At 41.6% G+C, this 26,869-nt stretch overlaps 2 protein-coding genes across 2 annotated transcripts in view; both read right to left on the bottom strand.

Moving 5' to 3' along the window:
* LOC122803461 overlaps positions 1–26,869 on the bottom strand; it is a 1,126,946-nt gene that overhangs the window by 350,994 nt on the left and 749,083 nt on the right. The window contains exon 5 of the mRNA XM_044073079.1: positions 19,624–19,778. Coding sequence (XP_043929014.1) covers positions 19,624–19,778 — 155 coding nt within the window. The remainder of the gene's footprint in view (positions 1–19,623; positions 19,779–26,869) is intronic.
* LOC122803462 (interleukin-10 receptor subunit beta-like) overlaps positions 1–26,869 on the bottom strand; it is a 1,132,032-nt gene that overhangs the window by 714,424 nt on the left and 390,739 nt on the right. The window lies entirely within an intron of this gene.

The raw sequence follows: 26,869 nt of genomic DNA, 5'->3' as shown, positions 1-26,869 counted from the left end.
GTAGTCAGACTGATGGGCCTTTAGTTCCTGGGGTTAGCTGGGTTGAGTTAGCAAAACTACTGGCTGTTAAATTTAGCTTTATGTTACCCTGGTCAGTGAAGGTTGTGCCATTTACTAGTAGTGTTGTACTCTGCTAGGTGTTACCCTTAAGGTTCCTGACACAGCTGAAGAAGGTATTGTGATAGTCTTTATCCTTGGGAGGCTATCCTGACCTTGTAAGTGGCCTTGTTGTACTTTATTAGACTTCTTAAGTTTTTTGTTTAACTGAATGAGAGAGCTCGTCTCTGTGATAGTTGTCCTTTCTGAGTCTGCCCATCACTTTTTTTGTTATATACCCTGTTAAGGTAAGAATTCCACTAGTGGGGTTTGTTTTTGGTGTTAGATGTGGGCTTCTTTCTTTCAGGTATGGCAGCCTCAATGTAGACATTTACATGTATGTACATAAATAATGCTGCTTAGGTAGATGTGCAAATTTCGATAAACTGTCACTTACTAGGATGTAGTTTGCTATAGGCTAGTTTCTAAATGTTAAAGGCTTAGCTGGGTTTTCAAGCCTGAGTTTTATTTCCATGGAAACATATTTGAGTTCTGATCTCACCAATGAGGATGTGACATGGGGGGTGCAATGATCTCCCATGTTGGTGAATACTAGGTCCAATATGCCTGAACCTCTGGATGGAGTACGCACTATCTGGGGTCCAGGGTGTTTGTGTTGACAAAGTCCAGGAGACACTGTGCCTATGAGTTAAAGCAGTGCAAGTTCCCTGTCTAATGAGAGGTATTTAAAGTCTTCAATGAAAAGAGCATTTGGTTAGATGGTGAGTGTGTCTAGTAGGCCTAGGTAAGAGTTGTGTGCTTTGCGGCCACTGCCACAGTACTTTCTGCAGCTTTAAAACAAGTCTCCTTGACAACACAGATGTGCACATTCTTCAGAGTGAAGAGAGCCTGTAGCGCATCAAGTTTCTTACTTAGGTTCCCCTCATTGAGCAGTAACATCTTAAGGTTGTTGTTTTTTTTTTGGCATGTTGATACTTTTGGTGTTTTGATATTGCCTTAAAAATGTGCTAAGGGGTGGATAAAGTTATAGCCAATATCTGAACTCCCACAGCAGACAGATACACACCAATCTTGGCAAAGCAACATGGTCTGTTAACCATATCCTTCCACTGATAGAAACTGGATTCTGTCTGGAGTGACACCAGAAACTAAGCCAGTGGTTAAATTCAACTAAGGAAGCTAACTAAGTAGCACAGTAAATTTCAATTCAACTAAAGTTAATAAAAGACGGACATGAACTTTGTTCCTATATATTCTTACTCCCTTTCAATCACTTATCCCAAACCCTTAGCCTGGTCTTATGTTGATATTTTCCCTTTCATGTTCTGTAAACTTTGCATGCATGCATTTATCTACCTATCCATCCATCCATCAGGTAGATGCAGTGTTCTAAGAACTCTGCCACCCTGTTTCAGAGGCAGTACTGTAATTTAGACAGAATTATACATCTTGGCTTTTGAGATGGTTTCTGATGATCACAAATTTGAGGAAAATTTGTAGTATTCACTAGATCAGAGTAATAGTCCCATTATGATTAAATGTAAACAGTGTTTGATATTACTTCATCATTTCCTGAAGTAAAACAGATTTTGCATTTTTTCTTAGTTTCTGATGCCAGTCTAAGTTCGTGGGAGGCCTTTGTTTTCCTGATGTTATTTTCAGTACCTTGGAAATCCTTTAGATGTTGGCCTTGACTTGTGGGTCTTTAATTTTGCTGTAAATTCTGATAGTTTTTTCCTTGTACTACAAAGTTTATTTATGCATGTGGACCACCAGGCACTGGTTTGCTTTTATCCTTCCCATTTTGTTTAGTTTTGGTAGGGAATGACAGATTTACAGTTTTCTAGGTGGGAGCTGAACTCTTTTTAGGGGGTAAGAGATGCATTTAAAATTTGAGACTTCATCACAGAATAGTAGGGAGTGTGTACATTTGAAGTCTTTAAAGCTGCAATATTTGCTTCTGCTGGTCTAAGGATTACAAAATTACAAATTACCTTTGGGTGAAGGGGCAACCTCTTTCACCTCAAGTAGAACTTGGGCTTCTTTCAAGCATGGTAACACAGTTACTGTAGTTATGTTTTCCTGCCTAACTTTACTCTGCCCCTGTTTATGGTTAAATACTCACCTACTGGATGACCCTAGAGAATGAAATCATTCATTAACTACTGAGCTTGCCCGTGTATATACTCTAGACTTATGCATAATGGACATTTGCTGGGTATTGGTATATGTACTAGGTTGACAGGTACATCTAGGCAAGCAATCAAGAATATCATTGGGAAGCCTAGCCATGTAAGCCCAAGAAACACTGGATTGGGAAATGCTATCCTATTACCCCTGGGAGAATATACAATTGCCCCTACAATTATCCAGAACAGTTCTGAATGGTGCCGATAAGTTGCACTGCTTGACACACAGCAGACACTTATTCCATAAGTAGGGGATTTCTTGGGCTGGACTATATTTGGCCAGAATGTTCTTTTCATGTAACAGTGAAGGTTAAGATCTTTTGTACAGATATTTATGGTGGTGTTTTTTGTGCATCTATAAAATATCATGCAGGGTGGGGTTTTTCATGACTCAGAAGAAAAGATCTAGAACAAAATGAAGGAGCCTATATAAAAGAGAATATAGCAAGAATGTGCTTAATCTATTATTTAAGCTTACTAACTGTAAACCAGTAATTTCCTTGATTAGAAGTGGAGGAGCCATTATGAAAGAATATAGTGAGAGTGTGTTTAATCTACCATTTGCAGATTACTGATTTTAAACCTTTGGCCACAACTAGTGGAACCAGTCAGGTTGCATGAACTTTGAATTACAAGTTGAAGGTGGTACCTTTCACCAGCAGTTGAGGTTCTGGACATAGCTGAAGTGTGACTGTCCTTATCCTAACTTCAACCTTGACCTTGTTGGACTTAATTAGACCTCTTAGTTTCTTGTTTACTTGTATAAGAGGCCAACTGTTTTTAAAGGAGTTGCTCTTCCTGATTCTGACCATGATTTTTCTTCTTTTAATTTATTATATACTCTTTTTGGGTGAGGATTCTACCAGTGGGTTTGTTTTTGTTTTGGGTTTATTTCTGGTAGGTACAGCAGCCTCTATACAACCATTCACATGTTTGTGTAGGGACTGCATAAACAATTCTGCATAGGCAGCTGTGTTTCAGGGTTAGGGGAGCCTTGCATTTTGACAAACTGTCACTTAACAGGATGTATTTTGCCTCTGAATAGTTAGCTGTTTCTGGTTTAGTTGGATTTACTTGTTTAATTTTTACTTTAAATGATTCAGCTTTGTGATCTGATCTCACTAGTGAAGATGTGACAGGTGAAGAGGGGTGCTGCAACACTCATCTATGTTGTTGAGTACCAGATCCAGAATGCTTGATATTCCAGTTGGAGCATGCACTGCACTACCTGTTCCAGGGTATTTGCGTTTAAGTCCAGGAAGCATTGTGCCTTTGAGTTTGACAGTTTATGTTAAGTCTATAGAGGAGTAGTTAATGTCACCCATGAACAGGGTATCTGGATAGATGGTGAGCACCTCTAGTAAATTTATGTATGAGTTATGAGACTCTGGGGGCATAGATGGTGGCTTGTAGCTAGCCATGATGTGGTGAGGGATCTTATCTATGGTGACTTGCATGTGGATGAGCTCCATGGTCTCACCGCGATTAATCAACCTGAAGTATGTTTACTGCTAATTAGATAAGATGTGTGATAAAAAAGGGCTTCCTCACAATAGAGGTCACATGGTGACTAAAGCAGTTTATTGTCAACATAGGTTCCCAGATCCCTAACTACAGGTTCAGTTTTCAGGGTTGTATAGTCGATGTAATAGTTACAAGAGGAGTCATGCTTGTCAAAGTATATCGCTATACATTTCTGAACATTTAATTTTAGTCCATGATTTTGACACCAACTATTTGTTTTGGTAAGGCCTTTCTGGAGAATCATAGTGCCCCCTGGGGTACTTATGATGTTGCCAAGTTTGCAGGCATTTGCAAACATGTTCAGCCACAAACCCTGAACATTAGCTTTGATCTTCGAGAAGTAAATGCTAAAGAAATGTGGCCCAAGGACTGAACTCTGGGTGCACTTCTAATGAGAAGTCGTTTTTGAAGAATTCAACCAGATTAAGTAAGCAGGATCTGCCCTTGATGAATCTGAACTGACTTGGATCTAGAGTCTGTGGGTTACCTATAGCCTAATTTATTAAATCCATAATGATCTTTTCTATAGCCTCACAGATGAGGATGGCTAGCTTATCGGTCTATCATTACTTGGGTCCTTTGAAGCCCCATCTTTGTGCAAGGGAAGGACTGTTACTATCATCTATTTATCCAGCATGAACCCTAAATTAAGGCGGACATTGAATAGGCACTGTGGGGGGAGGTGACAAATGATGAGCTAGGATTACCAATAGGCTGTATGGTATATGTTGGCCCATCCTCACACAGTTAGCATTCTTGGCCATGTATAGCATATTGAGGATTTGCTCTAGGGAGATCGGGGGGTGTAAAGGTGAGTATATGATCTGAGAATGTTGGAGAGCTGATAAATTAAGCTCAAACTTCAAGACTATCAGCAGTTAGACTTCTGTGATGTGTGCATTTCTTCCTGTATCTGGTAGATTGAGAGATGAACCACATACCTGTCAAGTTGCACAATGTGGTGAACTTGTATGTGACGGAGGGCTACACAGTTAGGTAAGCATAACCAAAACCACTACCGTTAATCAACTTCTACTATGGAGAAATATTCTGAAGTGAGGGTTGGTATGGTGGTAAAGGTATCTACCTCACAGACACAAGGTACAGGGTTTCTCGCATTTTGAAAGGGAAATTCACTAGGCTTACAATGGCCTACAAGAGCAGCTAGCCTAGTACTTGCCCATAACCTATACTGTAATGCCCTCAGTATGTATTATCACTTAATATTAAGTCTATGCAGTGCTGGGCATTGTTTCTGAGATTTCTAACACAGTTAAAGAATTTCTTGTTGTTATCCTTCAACTGGGTGGCTATTTTTGTCTCATATTTGGCTTTTTTGATTTGATCGAGGTCTGCAGTTCCTAGTTCCTTTTTGTATCTTGAAATTTTTTTTTTTGCATGCAGTAAGCTTTTTCTTTCATTATAGCACATTTATAATGGGGTTCTGTTATAGGGGGTTATTTTTGAATTTGGCATTGTAATCAATTCTGAGGGAGACAGAGGCATTTATGCAACTATTTACATGGGGTTAGAATTTGTCAGTTAAGGATTTCACATAAGCATTGGGGTTCATACCTCTCAACCTCTTAGAAGAAGAAAGCTGGACAAAGCCAAAAGTAATGGGGGAGGTCAAAGTCCCAAAACTAGGTACACATTTTAAATGTTACTCTCATAAAGTTGCTAGACTAAAAGGTTTTGCATTAGCATACATTTTCTGAATAATATGAAGTCTGAAACTCAAATGTGTCCTATTTAGTGAATACAATCCTCAATGATCTGCCAGAAAACCACAAATTTTATGTGGAACAGACCAAAACTATGAGGTGAAAATCTTGTCATGCTGCTAATTTCTGGACACATTACAGGTATGCTGTCATTCTCCAGATGAAAGGGGCTTTTGAAATTGGCCAAGTCACTCAGTGTTTGTAGATAAGCCTTTGCATAATTTCTGAATCTTGATGTATTCAAAGTTAATTCAGACTTCAGTCTTACAGAGAATGTGAACAATTTAAGGTGCATCTCTCAACTGTCTAGATTTTTGCAGAATGTCCAGATCTTTGACTCGTCTTTGACCTGCTCCTCATAAAATTTGTGCTTTTTCTGAGAAATCGCTAAGGATTGAAGTCACTAATTAATGACATACATTTGAAATTCTCACTTCATATCCTTCAGAAAAATGTGTGCTACTACAAAAATCTGTTACTGTATTAACTTTCTAAATTTATAACTGCAAAATAAGTCCCCATTTATGTGCTCTTGTCCCACATTATTTTAAGCTTTGTTCAGATTTCTTGCCGTATGAGTTATGATATGTGGTCTGATTTGACCACAGAGGACATTTCAGTTGGAGTGCAAAACTGACCCATACTAGTAAGGACCACATCTCATTTCTTATTTCACTGACATTCTTATAGTCATTAATGCGTTTATTGATATGCCATGATAGTATCTTGTCCAGTGACATATTATCGCATAATGACATAATGATTATTATCCAGATGCAAAAGGCCACCCATGTCTACCTGAACAAGTACAATACTCCCCTTCTACCTTGCACATTTTCTGGTTACACTAACGGTTCTGTACTTGCCAGGGGAAGCAGTAGACCCTCTACTTGGATGGGAACCACTTTGGAACACTGCCACAGCTTGTGAACAAACCCTGTAGTACAGAAAACTGTACAGCACTAGTACAACTTCCTGGGATGTTATTTGAGCCCATGGATCTGCTGTTCTTCATTGTGCTCATCTACTTCATGAGGATATAATATAATGGTGCTTCCTCTCAAAGCCTACTACAATGGTGTCTTAGCTTGCTGGGGATTCAAAGCTATAGCTGAGTATCTCTGTAGATATGCAGGTCATCCAATTTGGAATTTAGTGCACCACTGATTCCTATAACGCTACAGTGATGCAAATTACCTCCAAGGTTCCTTTCCTACTTACAGAAAAAAACATTTTAGCTTATAGGAGTTCTTGGTTGACTGGAAATGTATCAAACGTACTAGCACACTTACGAATTTAATTAATAATGTCGCTATACTTACAGATGGTTATGTATATGGTTTTAATGGTTATTCTCTGTGTATTGCCCCTATGCAGTATGCACAATGTCTATGAATCTTGCCGCAGACATCAGTTTAATTTTGCCTTATTTCAGTTGCATTCAAGCAGCTTAATCTTCTCCCAGCTACTGTTATTTTCAATTTTGTATCCATGAGCTTGCCATGTTGGTCCTTGTGTTCCAAGACTGCCTAAAACTAACACCACTGTTGAGTTCTAAGGGGCAATCTGGTACAAATCTAGTTAAAAGAATAATGCAACATCTGTGTTTTTAGGCAGACAAAAGATCCTTATGTTGTTTCTCCTTTCCCCATTTTCTAAATCATCTATTTTGTAAAGCAGCCATTTATCTGTTTAAGCAGAAATTCTTTTTGGAATTCTTCCTCTTTGAGTTTCCCTTCAATGTCATTTAGAGAAGTCTCCATATTTGTTATTTTTGTAGTGTTGCTGTAATAGTTCCTTAAGAGTATCAGTCTGTATCAGTCTGTTTCTGAGAATTTAATTTGAGGTTTTCCAAGTCATTTTTAAAGCCATCCATCTTCAAAGATAGTTCTTGTAAGGTAGATGTCATCAATTTCAGTTCTCAATTTCAGTTCTTTTTTCAAAGCAGCATCTGGATGAGAATTCCTTGAATTGTTCACATTCAGTGACTCAATACATCTCCCAAGTTACTTGACAAGAACATTTTCTTGACATCTCCGCCAAAAACTGATATTTATGTAGTTCAGCAGTTTATCTATAAAAGTCTGATGTTTTAAACTTGAAAATAATAACATTTTCCTATATTATTATACTAGTTTATGGAGCTCTCAAAATTCACTGCTCTCAGCTGGCCATCTAGGCTCCGTTCCGCATACATAGCTTTTCTGATAAAACAGCTGTACAGTGAAACAGTGTAAACTGAAATAGAGCAAATATGACAATTTGTTGCAAACAGACAATTTGCTGATCAGTCATGACAAAGCAAGACGTCTGTAATAACACACTCATTAGTTTAAAGAATACCAGTCCACCTAAAATAAAAATGGAGGCATCCTTGTATGTAACATAGCCAGTCGAATAAACAGCTTATTTATATTTACACATTTTACATACAAGTACATGCATACATACAGACTTTTAGGCATGGACAATAATCCCCTTAGAGCTTGCAAATGTATCAGAACAGTCATTTTGTGAAGACTACGTACTTAAAAAAAACTCTTAAGGTCGTGCTTACTTTAATATAATTAGAAATGTTATTCCATCTGTCAACTACTCTTGCAGAGAACAAGTTACTACATCTCTCATTCCTATATCATCTCGTACACAGAGTGTCTGATGAATCTCTACTACTCTGATAACTCCAAACATTCCTAGAGGTAGTTGTCTCTAACTGCTCTCTACTTAAGGTCTCCCCTTAAATATCAATATGAGACAGAGTAAAAAGATCAAATATTTTAATATTTTCTAATAACTTAAAACTTTCACACCCATGAATGCCCTTAGTATATTTTTGCTGTACTCTAATTTACTCATGTTAATTTTATTATAAAATCTCTAAATCAGTATTCCATACTCTAATTTGTGTCTAGTGTAACTTACAATCCATCATTTCTGATTTCCTAGACTTTATAAAACTTTTTTTTTAACAGCCTGGAGTTTTAAAAATGGACCAATTTGCTGGTATGACCACAAAACGAGAGACGCCTCCTCTCAAAGCTGGATCTACCCATATACCCAAGTTCTTAAATGAATCCACATATTAAAACACTGTGTGCTGTATTAAATACTCAACCTTCAATCTATGTCTCTCAAATGTCATAGGCTTTGCTGTTGAGAAATTTATCAACATATTATTCTCCTGTGCCCAAATGGTGTGAATTAGTCAAGTTATTTTGTCCTCTGTGTCAGATGTAAACTGTTTACCTATTTAGAGTTACCTGTATGCAGACAATAGAGCACCACAAATAAAAAGACAGTTCAGAAAGGCGTGATGCAAAGAGGAATGGGCCTGCGTACACAGGATACCCTGACTGTAACCTAGAGATTCACCTGCTGGCACTAAGTCTATATAAATTACACCACAGCACTACTGTCATTTATAACTCTTATTACAGAACATCATGTTCCTGGTAGGTACAGATCTATTTTCAGCATATGCATGCTTATATAGACTTTCAAGTCCTAGTCGTTTCAATTCTGATGACACATAATGCAAAATAATCAAAAAGAAAACATAGTTATCAGTGTGTGACTGGGTTTGCCCTACTCCTCTGTCCATCAAGTATGGGTTGAACAAGTGAATGACTCCAATCTTGTGGAATCTAATCACACTTAAATGACCTGGTGAATAACAAAAACAATGACACTTTAAGTGCATGCTAAAGTGTTCTCAGGTCATTGTTACTAACTCTGTTTCATCCGTGCAATTTGCGTCGGATGTGCATATTTATTTTTCAGTATAATTTAACTTAATTTAATTTCAGTGTCTGAAGTTAACAGGATGTTATTAGCACAATTTTTCACCACCTTTGTGCAGCCAAAACTGTTTTGAATAAGATTTTTGTAAATATAATCTGTTGTGTTGGAGAAAACATTTTACAATCTACAAAGTTTGTATGTTTTCAGTGCTACCACATAGTGTGTGTGTGTGTATGTATGTGTGTGTATGTGTGTATATATATATATATATATATATATATATATATATATATACATGTGTATATATATATATATATATATATATATATATATACACACACACACACACACACACACACACACACACACTATCTCTAGGTGGTACAGCGGTAGCATTGTTACCTCACAGCAAGAGGTTCTCCCGTTCGATTCTCAGCTTGGCTTGGGAGTGCCTTCTGTGTGGAGTCTGCATGTCCTCCCCGCGGTTGGGTAGCATTCGAAAGACATGCGTGCGTAAATGGGCGTGCCTTCGTTGAAGGCTGGATGTCGAGCTGGCACCTCGGCGTTTCGTAAAAAATCTACTGCCAATCATTAGCGGACCGGAGTTCCGCTGTGGCGACCCCTTACTGGGAAAAAGCTGAAAGACAACAACAACATACACACACACACACATATATATATATATATATATATATATATATATATATATATATACACACACACACATATACATTATATATACATTATACACATGCACACACACCTCATGATTTTCTACTGTGCACAATATCTTTATACAAGTTTTTTTCAAAAATTTCCCAAGCTTGTCTCACACTAGGTTTAATTTGTCTCTCCATTTTTATTAATTTGATCTTCAAAGTTATAGTTCTAGTTTGCCGTTACTTCCACTTCTTATATTTTTATCCACCATCTTGCTTGAATTCCCCGTCTGCATTTTGCCAAACTTTTTGACATTCCTTCCGAAAGTGGTACAATACTTTATTTTATGTTTGTGTCTTGTACCACAGAGGTCAGGTTGTGACTGAAAAGAGTCAGCCAGTCCACTTATTAATTTCAGTTTGGTAACCATATATGTAAACAAACAAATAGCTGAATAACGGAAATAAATTAAATGATTTCACACAGAGATTAAGTTTAATTCATGGTACCTTAGAGAGTATAGTATAAATCAATTTTTATTTTAATTTATTAAAATGGAGAATTAAAAGTTGGTTTACAAGTACCACGTAATCTGTGCACATTGTTGGTACTCTTACAGGACATAAAACACAGTAGGTGGGTATTCAAAAAATTAAAAACAGCACACTGTTTAAGGCTAAACTTTGCAATAAGTATCATCATATCCAATTCACAGATATCTGCAGCACAATCATGGTCATCAGGCAGGGCATATCCAATTCACAGATATCTGCAGCACAATCATGGTCATCAGGCAGGGCATATCCAATTCACAGATATCTGCAGCACAATCATGGTCATCAGGCAGGGCATATCCAATTCACAGATATCTGCAGCACAATCATGGTCATCAGGCAGGGCATATCCAATTCACAGATATCTGCAGCACAATCATGGTCATCAGGCAGGGCATATCCAATTCACAGATATCTGCAGCACAATCATGGTCATCAGGCAGGGCATATCCAATTCACAGATATCTGCAGCACAATCATGGTCATCATGCAGGGCATATCCAATTCACAGATATCTGCAGCACAATCATGGTCATCAGGCAGGGCATATCCAATTCACAGATATCTGCAGCACAATCATGGTCATCAGGCAGGGCATATCCAATTCACAGATATCTGCAGCATAATCATGGTCATCAGGCAGGGCATATCCAATTCACAGATATCTGCAGCACAATCATGGTCATCATGCAGGGCATATCCAATTCACAGATATCTGCAGCACAATCATGGTCATCAGGCAGGGCATATCCAATTCACAGATATCTGCAGCACAATCATGGTCATCATGCAGGGCATATCCAATTCACAGATATCTGCAGCACAATCATGGTCATCATGCAGGGCATATCCAATTCACAGATATCTGCAGCACAGTCATGGGAGTATGAAAATCTGTGCAGTCATTAGTATATACTTTCATAAGCATCATATTTGTGGGTGAACGTGAAAATATTTTATTTTATTTTGGTATGTGTGAATATGGAGGTCAGCGTCAACCATGTCTGTTAATACGACGTACACAAATGTAAATGAATTGCATATGTGCACGCATACACATAGGCCTACTCATGTACACCACTCAGGCAAAAAAGTAAAGATTTGCTTATACACAAACATATGCATGTATGCCTATCTAATTATATATTGAAATATGCATGTAACTATGCAGGTCCAAAAGGAGTCACAAACTGTTTTACATTTGCCATTACTTTTTTTTTTAGATGTAGGTGGCGATAATGATAAAATCACCAACGAGTTTTTTTGATGTTTTGTGTTTCAAACAAATTAACTGCTGATTATTCATTATATGTGCACTACACACACACATATACATATGTGCGTGTGTGTGTGTGTGTGTGTGTGTGTGTGTGTGTGTGTGTGTGTATATATATATATATATATATATATATATATATATATATATATATATATATATATATATATATGTAAGTCTACTGCAAATGCTCGAAGTTGCAGAACATCGAATCACACATCGAGGAGGACATGATCGATGCTCTACAACACCGAACATGAAAGTAGACTAAATTTAAAAACTCTGCTTGTAAGTTTTTGTGGGGGGAAAGCCCCCCTGCACCCCCACATCCCCTGCTACTTAAGTATACCAACTCTGAGATCGTACAACAGTGAAGAGAAGGGTAAATTTCCAGTTCCATGCCACTCTCCTCAGGGGGATGGGGGGGGGCTTGCCCCCCCTGCAAAAACGTGAAATAAGAAGGTCACATTTTTGTTTTGTTTTTTTTTAAATACATACATATATATACACGTATGCACACATACCCACACACAGAGACATATAACACTGATTGTTTGTATATATATATATATATATATATATATATATATATATATATACACACACACACACACACACACATATATACACACACAAACATGTTGATTAAATTTAGAGATTTAGCGGTAGATACACAAATGTGGGTGTGGATAACAGAGTGGGAGACAGGGACATTACAGTAATGTGATGCCGGCCAGTCAGCACAAAGATAGTATAACAAGTGTAGGATAGCCGCAGAACTATTTGTGTAGTTGGAAAAGTGAACTGACAGAAAACTATGTATACAGTGTATGAATGCTGTACTTCCTGGCATATTATTGTATTCCATAGCCAAAAAGTGCATAGTCATCCCCTTTGTAGTAGTCCCCTAAATACAGAAAATGTAATAAGGGATCTGGGTAGATAGTAATCTCTCCTTTGATAATCATATTGCCAAGGTGGTTAGAAAATCCTTCTATGTGGCCCACCTAATCACAAAAGGGTTCGCATCTAGAACAAAAGAGGTTATTGTCCCCTTCTACTCATCAGACTCATCATACAACGCCCCGTTTGGGATGTACAAGACACCTGCAACAGCTGGAAAGACCACAAAAGTACCTCACCAAGAGGATTACTGTCCTCAAACAGATGCCCTATGCAGTCCAACTGAAGAAACTCCAGCTGTACTCTGTTGCATACCGCTTACTCAGAGGTGATCTCTGTCTGACATACAAAGCCATGTCCAACCCAGAATTGATGGACATACTCCATTTAAAAAAAAAACAAATCCCCGAGAGCCACATGCTCTAGGGATCTAAACCTCACCACAACAATAAATATGACGTGCTGGAGGGATAGATTCCTGTCCCAGAGACTCCCCATGCTTTGGAACATGATTCCAATTTACATTAAGCAGAGCCTCTCACTAACACTCTTCAAGACAAACATTGATGAGTGGATGGGAAACAGAAAATTTACCCTGGGGATCACTACAGTGGCTCTGCTGGACAGAGGCACAGGGAACTAATATAAGGGGGCAGTGAAAGCCAACACTTTCTGGCTAGGCTTATAGATGTCCTCGGGCAGATAGCCTAGTACTTGCCTATGAACCTATAAGTCATTATGGCTATGTTACCCTTTAATGTTTAACTACTCCTCAGCATTATGTCAGACGTTTACACAGACCTAATGTGACATCATAAAATACAGTTGTGTACACTTATCATAAATGTAGATGTCTGAGTGTATTCACTGTTGCAGTCATTACATTTGGGTTATCTGCTTGCAGGTATCCCTCAGTCGGCCTGATTAACAAAGTCTTGGATCCTGCGTCGGTTGCTGTCCCTTCTTCCATAACGTCAAGTTAGCCACCATTACATCAATTTTTCTTCCCAAGATGTCAGGTGCCCCCCTAATGAGAAGCAATTACCTATAGCTAGAGTAGCTGAGGTGTAAACCTTCTTCCCCCCACCTTTCTAGTGCTCTGGAGCCCCTTTCAGAGGGTACAGGATTTTTAGCCATAGAAGCCTTAGCCCATTTGGGACCCTGGGAGATTGTCTCTGGGTCAGCAACAGGGCTTTTGTAAAGGAATTTGTGTGAGTCAGGCACTCTATAATATCTATCTGGTTTGGCAGGAGCAGAAGGCAGAGAATCTGGATTTAGATTAGATTCTAAGTAAACATCATCCACAATGTCTAAAACTGGAGGGATAGCAAGTGGTCTGTGCTGGGGGAGTAAAAGAAACTCTCGGAGCCTTTGCTTTGAGTCGGAGTAGTCCTGACCTTCCCAGTGGAAATGTTCCCTCTTGGTATGTAAGGTTTCCCCAAAGGAATAGTCTTCAGGGGGTAGAAGCTGAGGGAATGGAATCTTCAGCATCAGAATCTTCATAAGGGGGAAAGGAGTAATCCTGTTCCTCAGAGGAACCTGAGGAAATAGACACTTGATCAGAGGAGGCATAATACTCCTCTTGTCTAGGCCTTTTGTCTGGGAGGGGGGAGTGTTGGGAACCCCTGATTAAAGAAATCAAATCTTCAGCCATTTTAAGCATCTGTTTCTTAGGCATGGGGCCTTAAACTCAAGACTGATGTGCAGTCTTTTTTGGTTTTAAAGGAGTCTTAAGTTTAGCATAAGATTTTATGGTGAGAGTAGTCGGTCTGAAGACACCTTCTGTAACCGAAGGTGTTTCCGCAGCACCGGCTTCTCCTTCTGCAATGTTATCGGTAGGGCCTAACGAAAATGGCTGCATCGGCCTAGAACTCTCTGTTTGGGAATCCGAAGTGGTCTGGGGTTCCAATTCTGCGGTTGTCAGGGGCTGCGTAGGCACCTCACTGAAAACCGGAGAACCGACGACCAGCCCAGCCAAGGCCTCGGAGTCTGGCTTGGATCTAGGCTGCCTGTCTTTATCTTTGCATTTTTTATGCACGACGGTAGTCGGTTGCTCCGACGGCATAGTGTAATTAAATTTCCTACTGAAGTAGTGTCATGCGAAATCAAAGCGTCGCTTTATAGTTCACTTATTGAACCTAGCACAAAACCGACAACCAGTGACGTTGTGGTCTGGGCCTTGGCAAGGAATACAATAAGAATGAAAGTCCTTATGAGGTATTTGCTTCCCACAAGAAATGCAATTGTTAACTTTTTCTGACATCTGACTGAGGCAAGAAAAGGTTCCCCAATGGGGTACTTGGCTTTGAAGATTTCGGACTGAAATTCGATTCGAAAATCTCAGGTGTCGGCCGACCGGCACTTGCGAGCTGCTTCTGCTTCGGGCACCACGCGGCAAGAAAGACAGGAGAAAATGGCGTCGGATGCCTCTTATATACCCCTGGCGCACGACGCCAGGAAGAAGCGACAGCAACCGACGCCGGACCAAGACTTTGGAATTCAGTCCGAATGCAGGACCACGTGACGACAGGATAACTCAAGGGTGATGACTGCAGCAGGGTAACACGATGAACATCAAAAGGAAGGTGTACAGAAGTGCCCCCTTCCAAGGAAAAGACAGGGCGACCACTTTCTAAGCCGAAGAACTTGGGACTCAGAATTGAGGAAGTTGTCTGTTCAGAGTAGAGGCAAAAAGATCTAACTGAGGAATACCCCACCAACGGGCAATGTCCAGGGACACATCTCTGATGCATCCATTCGTGAGCTTGTATGCTGGAACACCTCAAGGAGTCTGCCACTAGATTATGCTCCGAGGGAATGTACGCTGTGTGAAGAGTCACTTGATATTGGATAGCTAGATCTCAGACCTGATGAGTCAGTCTGCAAAGGACAGGACCTTGGGTCCCTTTGCTTGTTGGCATACCACACCACTGTGGGGTATTGTCTGTGAAAACTTTGAGGGCCCGAGATGAAAGAGGGAATGAAAAGCCTGAAAAGACAGAAGCAGAGGCCTCATCTACTTTATATTGATGTGGTGTGACCTCTGATAAGGAGACCAGAGACCCTGAGCTTTGAGGAGGCCAAAGGAAGCATCCCGACCCCCTGTCTGAGGCATCTGTAAAGAGCTCCTGAGTTATAACTGGAGCTTGAAAAGGAAGCCCTGGGTTAAGTGAAAGTTGACAAACCCTCCATTGAAGTTCGAGCACGAGACAGGAAAGGAAGGGTACCAGGAAGTCCAGTGGGTGGCAATGCTGAAGCCATAGTGACTTGAGGTACCACTGCAGCTTCCTCATATGGAGTCTGGTGCCAGGGAGCACAGGAATGGTGAAAGCCACGAACCTGAGAAACTCCCCTGGCTTTGACAGAAGCCACAGGAAGAATGAAAAAAGGATGAATAAGGATGTGAATGTATGCAACCTTGATATCCAGAGACCAGAAAGGCCTGGGGGTAAAAAAAAGAGGAGGAAATAATGTTTGCAGAGAGAACATGTTAAAAAAGGTGTATAGCCAAGAAAGCTCCAGAATAAGTCTCCAACTACCCTCCACTAAAATGGTGTCCTGAGCCAAAAGAGAGTGAAGAACTTCTGAGAAATGAGATGACAGCTGTTCCCGAGGAGGTTAAGGAGTGCCTGAAAAGGGAAGAAGGGACTTCCAAACCATGAACTATTCCTGACTGATGATAAATAGAACCCAAGAGTTTGAAGTGAACTGAAGCAAATCTGGAAGACGGGGACAGACGGACAAGGGAACCTAAGAGGAGGAGGAAGCAAACTGTGAAATAGAAACCGATTTACCCTGGAAAAGGAGGTTTCTGGGAGGCAGGAGTCTGAGTAGATTTAGTGGAAGACACACATCTAGAACCTTTCTTGGCCTTAGGAGGAAGGCAAGATTGCCTACGAACAAAAGTAGACAGTGAGACAACTTATCTGAAATTTGGCAACAGGAGAAACAAAAATAGGCTTCAGCTCCGGCAAGGCTTTCCCCTTGTCCCAGAGAGATTTGAAAAGTTCATCTGCAGCAGATCCAAGTAGATTTTTTTTGTTATCCAAAGGAGCATCCAAAAGTTTGGCCTTAAAAGTAATCAGGCAAAGCCTGAAGACGAAGTCAAGATTAACACCTCATAACCGAGACAAGGTAGCAGCCCTGGAAGAAGCATCAGCTGCATCACAGCTACATGTCACTAAGTGGTGGGCAACTTGAGAAGTACAGCTCAATAGGGAAAGGGCTGACAGCTTACCCTCAAATCAGGAAGATCAGAAACCACCTAAGAAACCTGAGAAAGGAGGGCCAAAACACAAGAGGGCAATGATTTTGGCAGCTAATTAGAGGAGACTGACACTACAGAAGGGTCATTAGAAGGAATTTGCACATATCTGGCACTTTACAGAATCTATCTGGATTCTTGGGTGCAAGGGGCTGAGAGTCAGGGGCTACAGATGCTGCTGAAAAAGTATCCAGAAGGACAGCCAGAACAGGAGGAACAGCAGCTGGCTTAGGAGATTCCATCTCCAGGAGCTCATACTATCTGTTCCGAATGTCACAGACTTCAGAACAATCCCACTTAAAAACAATTCATCATATGGGCAATAGTCAAGTTCCTCCAGGGGGAATCTGGACTTAAGGAATCCTCCTCTGTACTACAGTTCAAAGGGGAACGGATTTGGGAAGAGTAGGGCAAAGACTCTTACCTAGAGTCCTCATCTGAGGAACAAAATTCTCTGGGCCTCTTGAATGGAGTAGAAGACCAGGGAGGAGCAGGAACAGAACCCCCCCCCCCCCCCCCGAGCAACACATTAAATAAAGCCTGACTAAAATCCTGCCATTCACATTGGGGATCCTTAACAGGGGAAATATGTTTTTTTTTTTTTTTTTTTACAGGATGTCCACACTAAACACCCTTGGAGGGTCAAACCCCTGGTGATATTCAATAATGGTCATAGAATCTCTTCCCCAAGATATGGGGAATACTCCCTCAGTCTGAATATAATCAGCTGAGGTTTCCCCTTAACATCAGGTACAAATGTTCAAAAAGCCAACAAGGAAGTGAGAAGCAAGACCCATGCCAGCCTTCAAAGGGGTCATGACAGAGGAGTCCGAAGCAACCACCAGATGGTCCTCCGGGTTTTCACCCATATAGAGAGAGAGAGAGAAGTCTGGAGGTGGACAGCATCAGGATCAATCCTAACTTTTTTTCTGCCTTTTTCTTAGCAGGTGGCTGGCCCTTGGGACAGGAGGATTCCACCACAGCACCCTGAGCCAACAACTTCAGACGTAGATTCTGAGAGTAGACAAAGGAGGAGGACGGATGACTATGTAGAGTCTTGGGCACAAATGCATGGTAGACAGAGCCCTATGTATTTTCATGGGAAACACCCAAACAGAAGAGACACTGGTCGTGATGTTCTTTATGGGCAATTTGCCTCCCACACTGACATTTGCCCTTTCTGGATAAGAAACACAACAAATAAGAGAGAGAGAAGAAATTACAATGTGGCACTTATCTGAAAACACGACTCGGTAACCAGCACAGTTCAGACCTGCATTAAACAATGGCGTTCATACTGTCAGGATTTTGGGCTATCATTGAGAGGAGATCCCTCAGTAAAGAATACTGCAACAGTTGTATGGAAGGACATCTACCTACATACAAATTATATAAAATATGGTGGGACCAAACCAAACAAACAGCCACAAGACTTACCATCTCTTCATATGAAAAATTCATGCAAATATAAACTTAAACAGGTTTATATGTTTCTGTAAATACACACAATTTTGATGCATCATTATTACAGTGCTCCTTATATCTCTGTTCTACTTTCGACTCAATACAGGAAGTATTTTTAATGTAAAAAACGATTACTTAGTATAAGCTAATTATGCTACCACTGACAGTTCTTCAAAACAGTGCAACTTTACACAACATTTCAAAACTGACAAAGCCAACCCAGTGGCTTAGAGGGATAAAGCTCAGACTACTAGTCAGCTGATCCAAGTTTAATTAGTGGCTAGGGTGCCCGATAGCCAGGCCAGTGCCTTAGGGGGATAAAGCCTTGACTACTGGCTACCTGACCCATGTTTGATTAGTGGTTGGGTGCCTGATGGAGATGGCAATAAGCATGACTGTGCTGGGGTGAGGGGGAACCATTCTGGTAGGGGCACATCACTCTTCAAACCATGACAGTGGCTGAGGCTTGGAATGATTGCTGGGCATATGGGATGCCTGGGAAGGTATGTGCTCACCAAGAGGCTGGGTATGGGCACATTCACACAGGCTAATCTTCACTGCTCAACCCATACTACCAAGAGAGTCAGCATACTGGGGGTAGGGTCTTAAGGGTAGGGTCTTAAGGCTAGGATCACATGACCCCTTATCTCCTCTCACCCACTAATACACTAACCCAATTCATCAGTGCTAGATGGAGGGCCCCTAGTCCAGGGAGATTAGGCTAGGAAAGGACAGCAGACATTGGACAGGGGTACTGACCATTATTACAGATGGTCAGCATGCCGGGAAAGAGGGAGAAAAGAAAGAAAATAATAGTAAATGCCATACAAAGATGAAGGGATAACACCATTTTCCTGTTCTGACATTTAAAAGTCCTAATCTAAGTGACAGCTGTGAATTATGATGCTTATTAGACAACACTGCCAGAGGTAATCTAGAATGCAGAGTTTAGAAAAGTCACAGTTGAAACACACTGATCTCACAACAAAGTATTACTTATTTTGGTAGTTCATCCCCAGGCTATATGTACAGCCTAACCAGCATAAACCATAACAACTTTAATGGTTGTTTGCTTCATACTGACAAGTACTGGTAAACAAAGTAAAACTCCAGATGTGCAATTAGTTTAGAGAAACAAATGCCTTGTATACACCAGCATTTATATACAAAAATGTAAATGTCTTGTATACACGTTATTTAAAAGACATTTCAGAATCTTGTATACACAAATCTCATATGCACTTAAAGAAAAATGGCCTAAACTCACATCTTCCATTTCATCTGCTTTTGACAGGTTAGCAGTATAACAAAGGCTTTTATATATACTTGACAGTGATGCTACGGGACATTTTGGTTGATAAAGATGAAGAATTATATGTCTTCCAGAGCTTGAAATGTTGACAACAGGTGGTCCAAGTTGTGCTACACAAGGAACACAGAAATATGAATCGTTAGAAAGGTGCTTTTCTAAATGTCCCACAGTAAAAACAAAGTACAGTTGTGTACACTTACCATAAATGTAGCTGTTTGAGTGTATTCACTTTTGCAGTCATCACATTTGGGTTATCTGCCTGCAGGTAGCCCTCAGCCAGCCTGAATACTAGAGTCTTGGGTTTTCTGTGTCAGATGCTGTTGTTTCTTTCTTGACGTCAGGTCATCAGGGGTATAAAACATGCAGCCGACACCATTACATCAGTTTTTCTTGCCCCAGATGTCAGGTGCCCCCAAAATGGGAAACAATTATTTGGTATGGAACACCCTCAGCAAAAAGCAAATACACATGATATAAAATATGCCAAACAAAAAAGATAGGTAGAAGTAATGAGAAGTCAGGGGGCTGGAGGGAGGGTAACCAGGAATGTAACAGTGAATACACTCGCACACCTACATTTATGCTAAGTGTACACAACTGTACTATGTTCTTCGTGCTTCGCTGTTGCAGTCATCACATTTGGGTAGATTCCCAAAGCTAAGGAAGGGTGGAGGTAGTTAAGAAGGATTAGCGCTGGACATCAGGCAGTGTAAGACTGCTGTGGCAAATCCGGCTCTGGATTTAGAAAATATAGGCAAGTGGTAATGCCTGGTTAAAGTGTGTACAGAGCTCCAGGTTGCAGCTTCCAGGATGTCCCTGGAAGGAACTCCCCTGAGGAATGCTGTAGAGGTTGATGTAGCCCTACTGGAATGTGTTCTGATTCCCTGTGGGGTAGGCTTCCCATGGTGTTTGTAGCAGAAATGGATGCAGTGTGCTATCCATTTAGAAATGGTTTGCTCTGAAATGGCCTTGCCCTCTGCCCCTGCAGCAAAGCTGACTAGCAGCTGGTCAGACTTTGAGAGGCTTAGTCCTGTCCAGATAGAACCTGAGCTGCCTGTGCACATCCAGGGAGTGCAGGATCCTTTACCCTTTATTCTGAGGATTAGGGAACAAGGTTGGCAAATGAATGGATTGGTTTAAAGCCACACTAGATACCACCTTGGACATGAATGATGGGTTAGTCCTGAGGGAAACTGTTCGCATGGAAGATAATGAAGGGTTCCATGGCCATAAGGGCCTGCAATTCAGACACTCTTCTTGCTGATGTGATGGCTAGAAGTAAAGCTGTTTTCTAAGAGAGGAATTTTAACTCTGCTGAGGCAGCAGGTTCAAAGAGCGGAAGCGTGGGCTTTTCCAATACAAAGTTAAGGTCCCAGGCAGGAGTGGGAGCTATCCTGGGAGGTCTTAAAGTTTTGGCCCCTCTCAGGAACTGTTTGACCATCGGTAGAGAGAAACAGGGGTGGCTCAGTATTATAATGAGCTGAGATGGCAGAGGCATGAATCTTAATGGAAGAGAAGGATAGGCCTTTGTGGAGCATTTCTGATAAGTAATCTACTATACGAGGTAAGCTGGGCACAGTTATGTCCATTCCCTGACACTGGCTCCAGGAGCATCTTTTCCACTTTGCCGAATAGGACTTTCTAGTACTAGGCCTCCTTGCCTCAAGAATGACATCCAGCACTTGCGTACGGAGAGCTGCGGTAAAGAATTCAGGGGATGAGCCAGGCTGCTAGGTTCAGGGTCTGTAGCTGAGGGTGCAGAATCTGGCCCTCCTACTGGGACAGCAGGGGAGGGGTTTGAGGCAGGTGCCATGGTGGCACTACTGTCAGACTGCGCAAAAGGGAGGATACCAGTGCTGGCGTGGCCAGTCCGGTGCAATCAGGATTGTCCTTGGCTTGTCCTGTTTGATCTTTAGTAGAACCTTGAAGAGGAGGGGCAGAGGGGAGAAGGCATAGATTGAGAAGCTTTCCCAGGTAAAGGACATGGCATCCACTTTCCAAGCTTGGCTGTGGGGAGTTCTGGTGCAATATTTGCTCAACTGATAGTTCTGAGGAGAAGCAAAGAGGTCCCCCTTTGGTGCCCCCCAATCAATTCCTCAAAGGCCTGAATATTTTGGGTTCCAGTTTCCACTCGTGTGGGTCCATGATAATTCTGCTTAAGTCGTCTGCCAGTGAATTTAGTTTGCCTGGCAGGAATTGAGCTTGCAGGTGCACTTGGTTGCTCAAGGCTGTGTTCCAGAGCCATGGCTAATCTGCAGAGGGGGTAGGAATGGGTTCCCCCCTGCTTGTTTATGTACCACATAACTGTGGTGTTGTCTGTCTTTACCAATAGTTGTCCTGGAAGAATAAGGCCTTTGAAGGCTGCATTGTCCTGCCATGTGAGCCCCCCATGCATGGTCTGATGCGTCTGTTGTTAGGGTTTGGGCGGCAGGGGGTTGAATGAAAGGGAGTCCCTTGTTGTGGTAGCAAGCCTCTGCCCATCACAGGAACTCTGTCCTTAGGCAAGGAATGATAGGAATCATTGTTTCCACATCCTGAGAATGCTGACACCACAGACTTTTTTAAGTACCACTAAAGTTTCCTCATACGCAGTCTTGCATATGGAATTATTAGAATGCAAGAGGCCATGAACCCTAGGGCTTGCAGTATTTTTCTTGCAGATAGCTGGGTTTTGGTGGCCAGTAGATTGAAGTAGTTTGTCAAATAAATTTGTTTTTCTGGAGTGAGGAATGCCATCTGGGAAGCTGTGTTCAAGCTTGCTCCCATGTTGGCTGGGTAACAGACGTGATTTATTTTCGTTGATGGTGTAACCCCAGTGAAGTTAGAAGTCTCTTTACAAATGTCAGGTGTTGTAGTAGCAATTTCTGACTGTCCGCCTGAATCAGGCAATCATCCAAGTATGGGTAAATTTGAATCATTCTCTGCCTGCAATATGCAATGGCTTGAGCTAGGCATTTTATGAACACCCTGAGCGCAGTAGATAAGCCAAAGGGAAGTGCAGAGAACTGATGATGCATAGAGCCTGCTCTGAAACACAGGTATTTCCTGCAAGATTCCCTTATGGGGATGTGCAGATAAGCTTCTTTTAAGTCTAAGGTTGCTAGCAAGGAGTCCTTGGCTAGCATAGGAAGCAGCTGTTGGAGAGTAAGCATTTTGAATTTTGGAACCACCAGAAAGGTGTTGAGAATAGACAGATCCAGGATAGGACGCCAAGAGTTTTCTTTTCTGGGTGCCAGAAACAGTCTGGAATAAAAGCCTTGTCCCCTTTGTTCTGCTGGGACAGAATAGCCTTGATACCGTGAAGAGAAAGTACTTGCTTCTGGGCCTCTGCCCACTGGTTTGGGGGAAGGTCTGGCCATCCGCTTGGGGTTGGCAGTGAGTGGAAGTAGAATCTGTATCCTTGGGATACAATGTTCAAGACCCATCTGTCCTGGGTAATGTACTCCCAGTTTTTGGCATGCAGTTTCCCTCCTGAAGGTGCAAGTACTTGGGCAAGGCTTGGAAGAGTTAAGGATAAGTCATTGTGAGGTTTTACCATAGGATGGCAGCTTACTAATCCCAGTATTGGACGTGAGTGCACTCAATTGCTTAGATCTGTGCATACCCTGAGACTGTAGTCTTGGTGGTCTGCTGCCCCTGGTTTGGACTGAGAAGGTCTGGGAGGGACTGGAAAAGACCAGTTCTTTGAAGGCCAATGCCTATTGAATCTAGGTAGCTGAACTTGCAAAAACTAACAGTTTGCATAGATTTAGCTTTTTCCTCCATCCTTTTGAGGACTTCAGCTTTATTGCCAAAGAGACAGTCTTGATTTAATGGTGCATCTAGTAATTTTGCTTTGACATGGTCTGGCAACTTTTGTTCCTTAAGCCAAGCATACCTTCTAACACACCCAGTGACAGCAGCCCTGCAAGATGCTTCTAAGGCATCAAAACCACATTTCAAGGTATGTTTACCAACTTGGTTAGCAGAATGCATTAACTCTTGTAAATCTTTATGTTCTGTACAATCAGGAATCAACATCATTTTCAGTTTAATTAGTTCCATAATATGTTGCTGATACTTTAACATATTAAACTGGCAATTTAAGGCCCTGATGGCAAGAGTAGCCGAGGTGTATACCTTCTTACCCCATCTGTCTAAAGCCCTGGAATCCCTGTCTGAAGGGGTAGGATTTTTGGTTGTTGTACGCTTATCGCCTTTAGGTCCCTGGGAAATGGTCTCTGGATCCGCTGCAAGATTCTTAAAGAAGAATTTGTGGGAGTCAGGTACTCTTTAGTACCGGTCAGAGGTTTCCTGGGAGCTGGAGGCAAAGTATCAGGGGTAAGGCTGGACTCCAAGAAGACATCATCTACAAGTTCCAGAACTGGAGGGATAGCTAGAGGCCTTTGCTGAGGCAAGTTTAAAAATTCCCTGAGTCTCTTTTTGGACTGAGAGTAGTCTTGGCTCTCCCAGCAGAAATGCTCTCTAAGGGTATGCAGGGTTTCACCAAAAGAAAAATCTTCTGGTGGGGAAGCAGAGGGAATGGAATCCTCTGCATCAGAATTTTTTTAGGTAGATATGTCCTGGTAATCAGAAGGGTCAGAGTTATCAGACTCTTGATCAGAAGAATCAGAAGGAAAATCAGTTCTTGGTCTCTTTGAGGGGGGAGGCTGACCTCCCCTAATTAAGGTAATAAGGTCTTCAGCCATTCTAAGCATTTGTTTTTGTGGCATGTGGGCCTGAGAATGCACTTTGGTCGTTGGTTTCCTAGGTGTAGTGCGAACTTTAGGCCTGAGAAAATCAGTATTTTTGGTTTGAAACAAAGTTGTCTGTTTAATATGAAAATCGGAAGGCCTGAATACACCCTCAGAAGCTGGTGCCTGCACAGCGGCTCCGGACCCATCCAAGGTAGAGACATCCGCAGGTTCCACAGTCAAAGAAGCATCTCGCGGCATACTGGACTCTGAATGGGTCTCAGTAGAGGCCTGCAAATCTGTAGAAGTGGGTATTAGGGGCCGCGAAAGCGCTTCACTGAGTACCGGCGGACTGGCAACTAGCTTAATGGTAGCGTCATCGGCAGTTTTGGACCTATGTTGTCTGTCTCGGTTTTTATCCTTACGTTTTTTCTGAAGATCAGTAGTCGGATGACTTATCAAAGCCATTTTGAAATGTGGAGATCAAGAACGTAAGAATTTAGCGACAAAAACAGCCTGATGATGAATAGTTTGGGCGTTGAACAAGGCACAAAACCGGCAGTGAGGGACATTGTGGTCTGGGCCTAAACAGGTGACGCAGTAAGAATTAAAATCTCTGTGAGGTATTTGCTTTCCACAGACAAGACAATTATTAATTTTTTCTGACATCGGTAAAAGCAAGAAAAAAGGATCCCCAACGGGGTACTTCTCTTTTAGAAGACTTCAGGTCTGAAACTCGAAGAATGAAAACTTCAGGAGGCGGCCAACTGGCACTTGCGAACTGCTTCTGCTTCGGGCACCGCACGGTAAGAAAGACTGATGTAATGGTGTTGGCTGCATGTTTCATAGCCCTGACGACCTGACATGGAAGAAGCGACAGCATCCAATGCAGAAACCCCAAGACTCTGGTATTCAGGCCAGCTGAGGGCTACCTGTAGGCAGATAACCAAATGTGATGACTGCAACAGTGAAACACGAAGAACATCTTTGGTTAACCCTGTAAAAGCTAAATGAGTCTTTTGAAGTCACACTGAATAAGCTCATATCCTCAAGGTGCCTAGGTATAACACTGACTAGTCTTTTTGTCCCTGCACAACAACATTAAATCTAAAGTTAAAGCTAACCTCTTTGCTTGTCAAAAAAACAGTACAGTTGGGTACATAACTTACCCTAGTTGTAGATGTTAGAGTAGATCAATGTTGCAGTAATGAGTCTTGGGACTTCCTGCTGTCCAGAAGTCCATGGCTGGCCCAAATACTAGAGTCATTTACCATCCCTGTGCTCGCAGATCCCTTGGGCAGTCCATCAGGGTGGTAAGGTATATGGAAGGCACTGGCTGCCATCATGTTCACAGCTTTCTTACCCAATGTCATAGAAGGCCAGTGACCTGCCCAGCTATCCCTACTGAGAGTAATGAATCCTGTGCGGAGATACAGGATATGGTGATGATGAACAGGGTCAGGAGACCTACCCCACCCCGAAGCAGAAGGGTTATAGAGAGGAAGAAGGATGGGAAAGGGTACCGCAACACTGATATGTTCAAATATCTAGGATTACTGCAAGCTGTCTACACAAATGTATTATACTGATTGTAGTCACTGCTAGCTACACAAATGTATTATACTGATTGTAGTCACTGCAGTGGTACAGTCTGGGGAAAACTCCCAAAGCTTCTTAACTTTGGTGACTGGAATGAGTTTTGATTAGAGGATGGCAGAAGCAAACCCAGCTCTTGCCCTAGAGATGATCCCACAGTAATAGTGTTTGGTGAAGGTGTAAACAAAAGACCAGGTGGCAGCTTCTAATACGGCCTGTGAGGGTACTCCTGTCATAAATGCAGTTGTGGCTTTTGCTCTAGTGGAGTGTACTCGAACCCTGCCAGGAAACAATTGGCACACTGTTTTTCTTTGTATTACTCACAGCATGGCAGTCCATTGATAGACTGACTGCTTGTTTACTGGTTTGCCCCATTTTCCCCTTGCAAAGGCCACAAACAGGTGGTCTGATAAGTTTGTCCTCTGGAAGTAAAATCTTACTTGTCGGTGCACATCCAGGGATGAGAGAATTTATTCTATCTTGTTTTGCGGGTATGGGAATAACATAAGGATGTACACCCTGATCTAAAGAAATCTCTAAAGCCACCTTGGACATACAGGATGGATTGGTTTTCAAGATTACTCTGTCTCTGTAAAAGACCAAGAATGGCTCATTGCACATCAGGACTTGCAATTCTTTTTATTTTATTTATTTAACATTTGTTTACTGGGAAAGTTTGACTTGGAACAAAGCCATTTTTCAGCGGAGACCCGGGGAGAAATGCTCCAGATGCATGTCTTTGAATTGTGGGAGGAAACCCACACAAATGCAGGGAGGACATGCAGACTCCACACAGAAGGCACCCGTTCTTTAATACACTTTGCTGAAATAAGTGCTACAGCAAGGTTGTTTTCCATGTTAGTAATTTTATAGCAGCTGAAAAATTTGCACTGCTGCCTTCTGAGGCAGTGGCTTCAAGTACAAACTGTAGG

Source organism: Protopterus annectens, chromosome 5.part1 (assembly GCF_019279795.1).
Source record: "Protopterus annectens isolate FY-2018-M chromosome 5.part1, PAN1.0, whole genome shotgun sequence".
NCBI lineage: Eukaryota > Metazoa > Chordata > Ceratodontiformes > Protopteridae > Protopterus > Protopterus annectens.
This window is presented reverse-complemented; position numbering and strand designations above follow the sequence as displayed.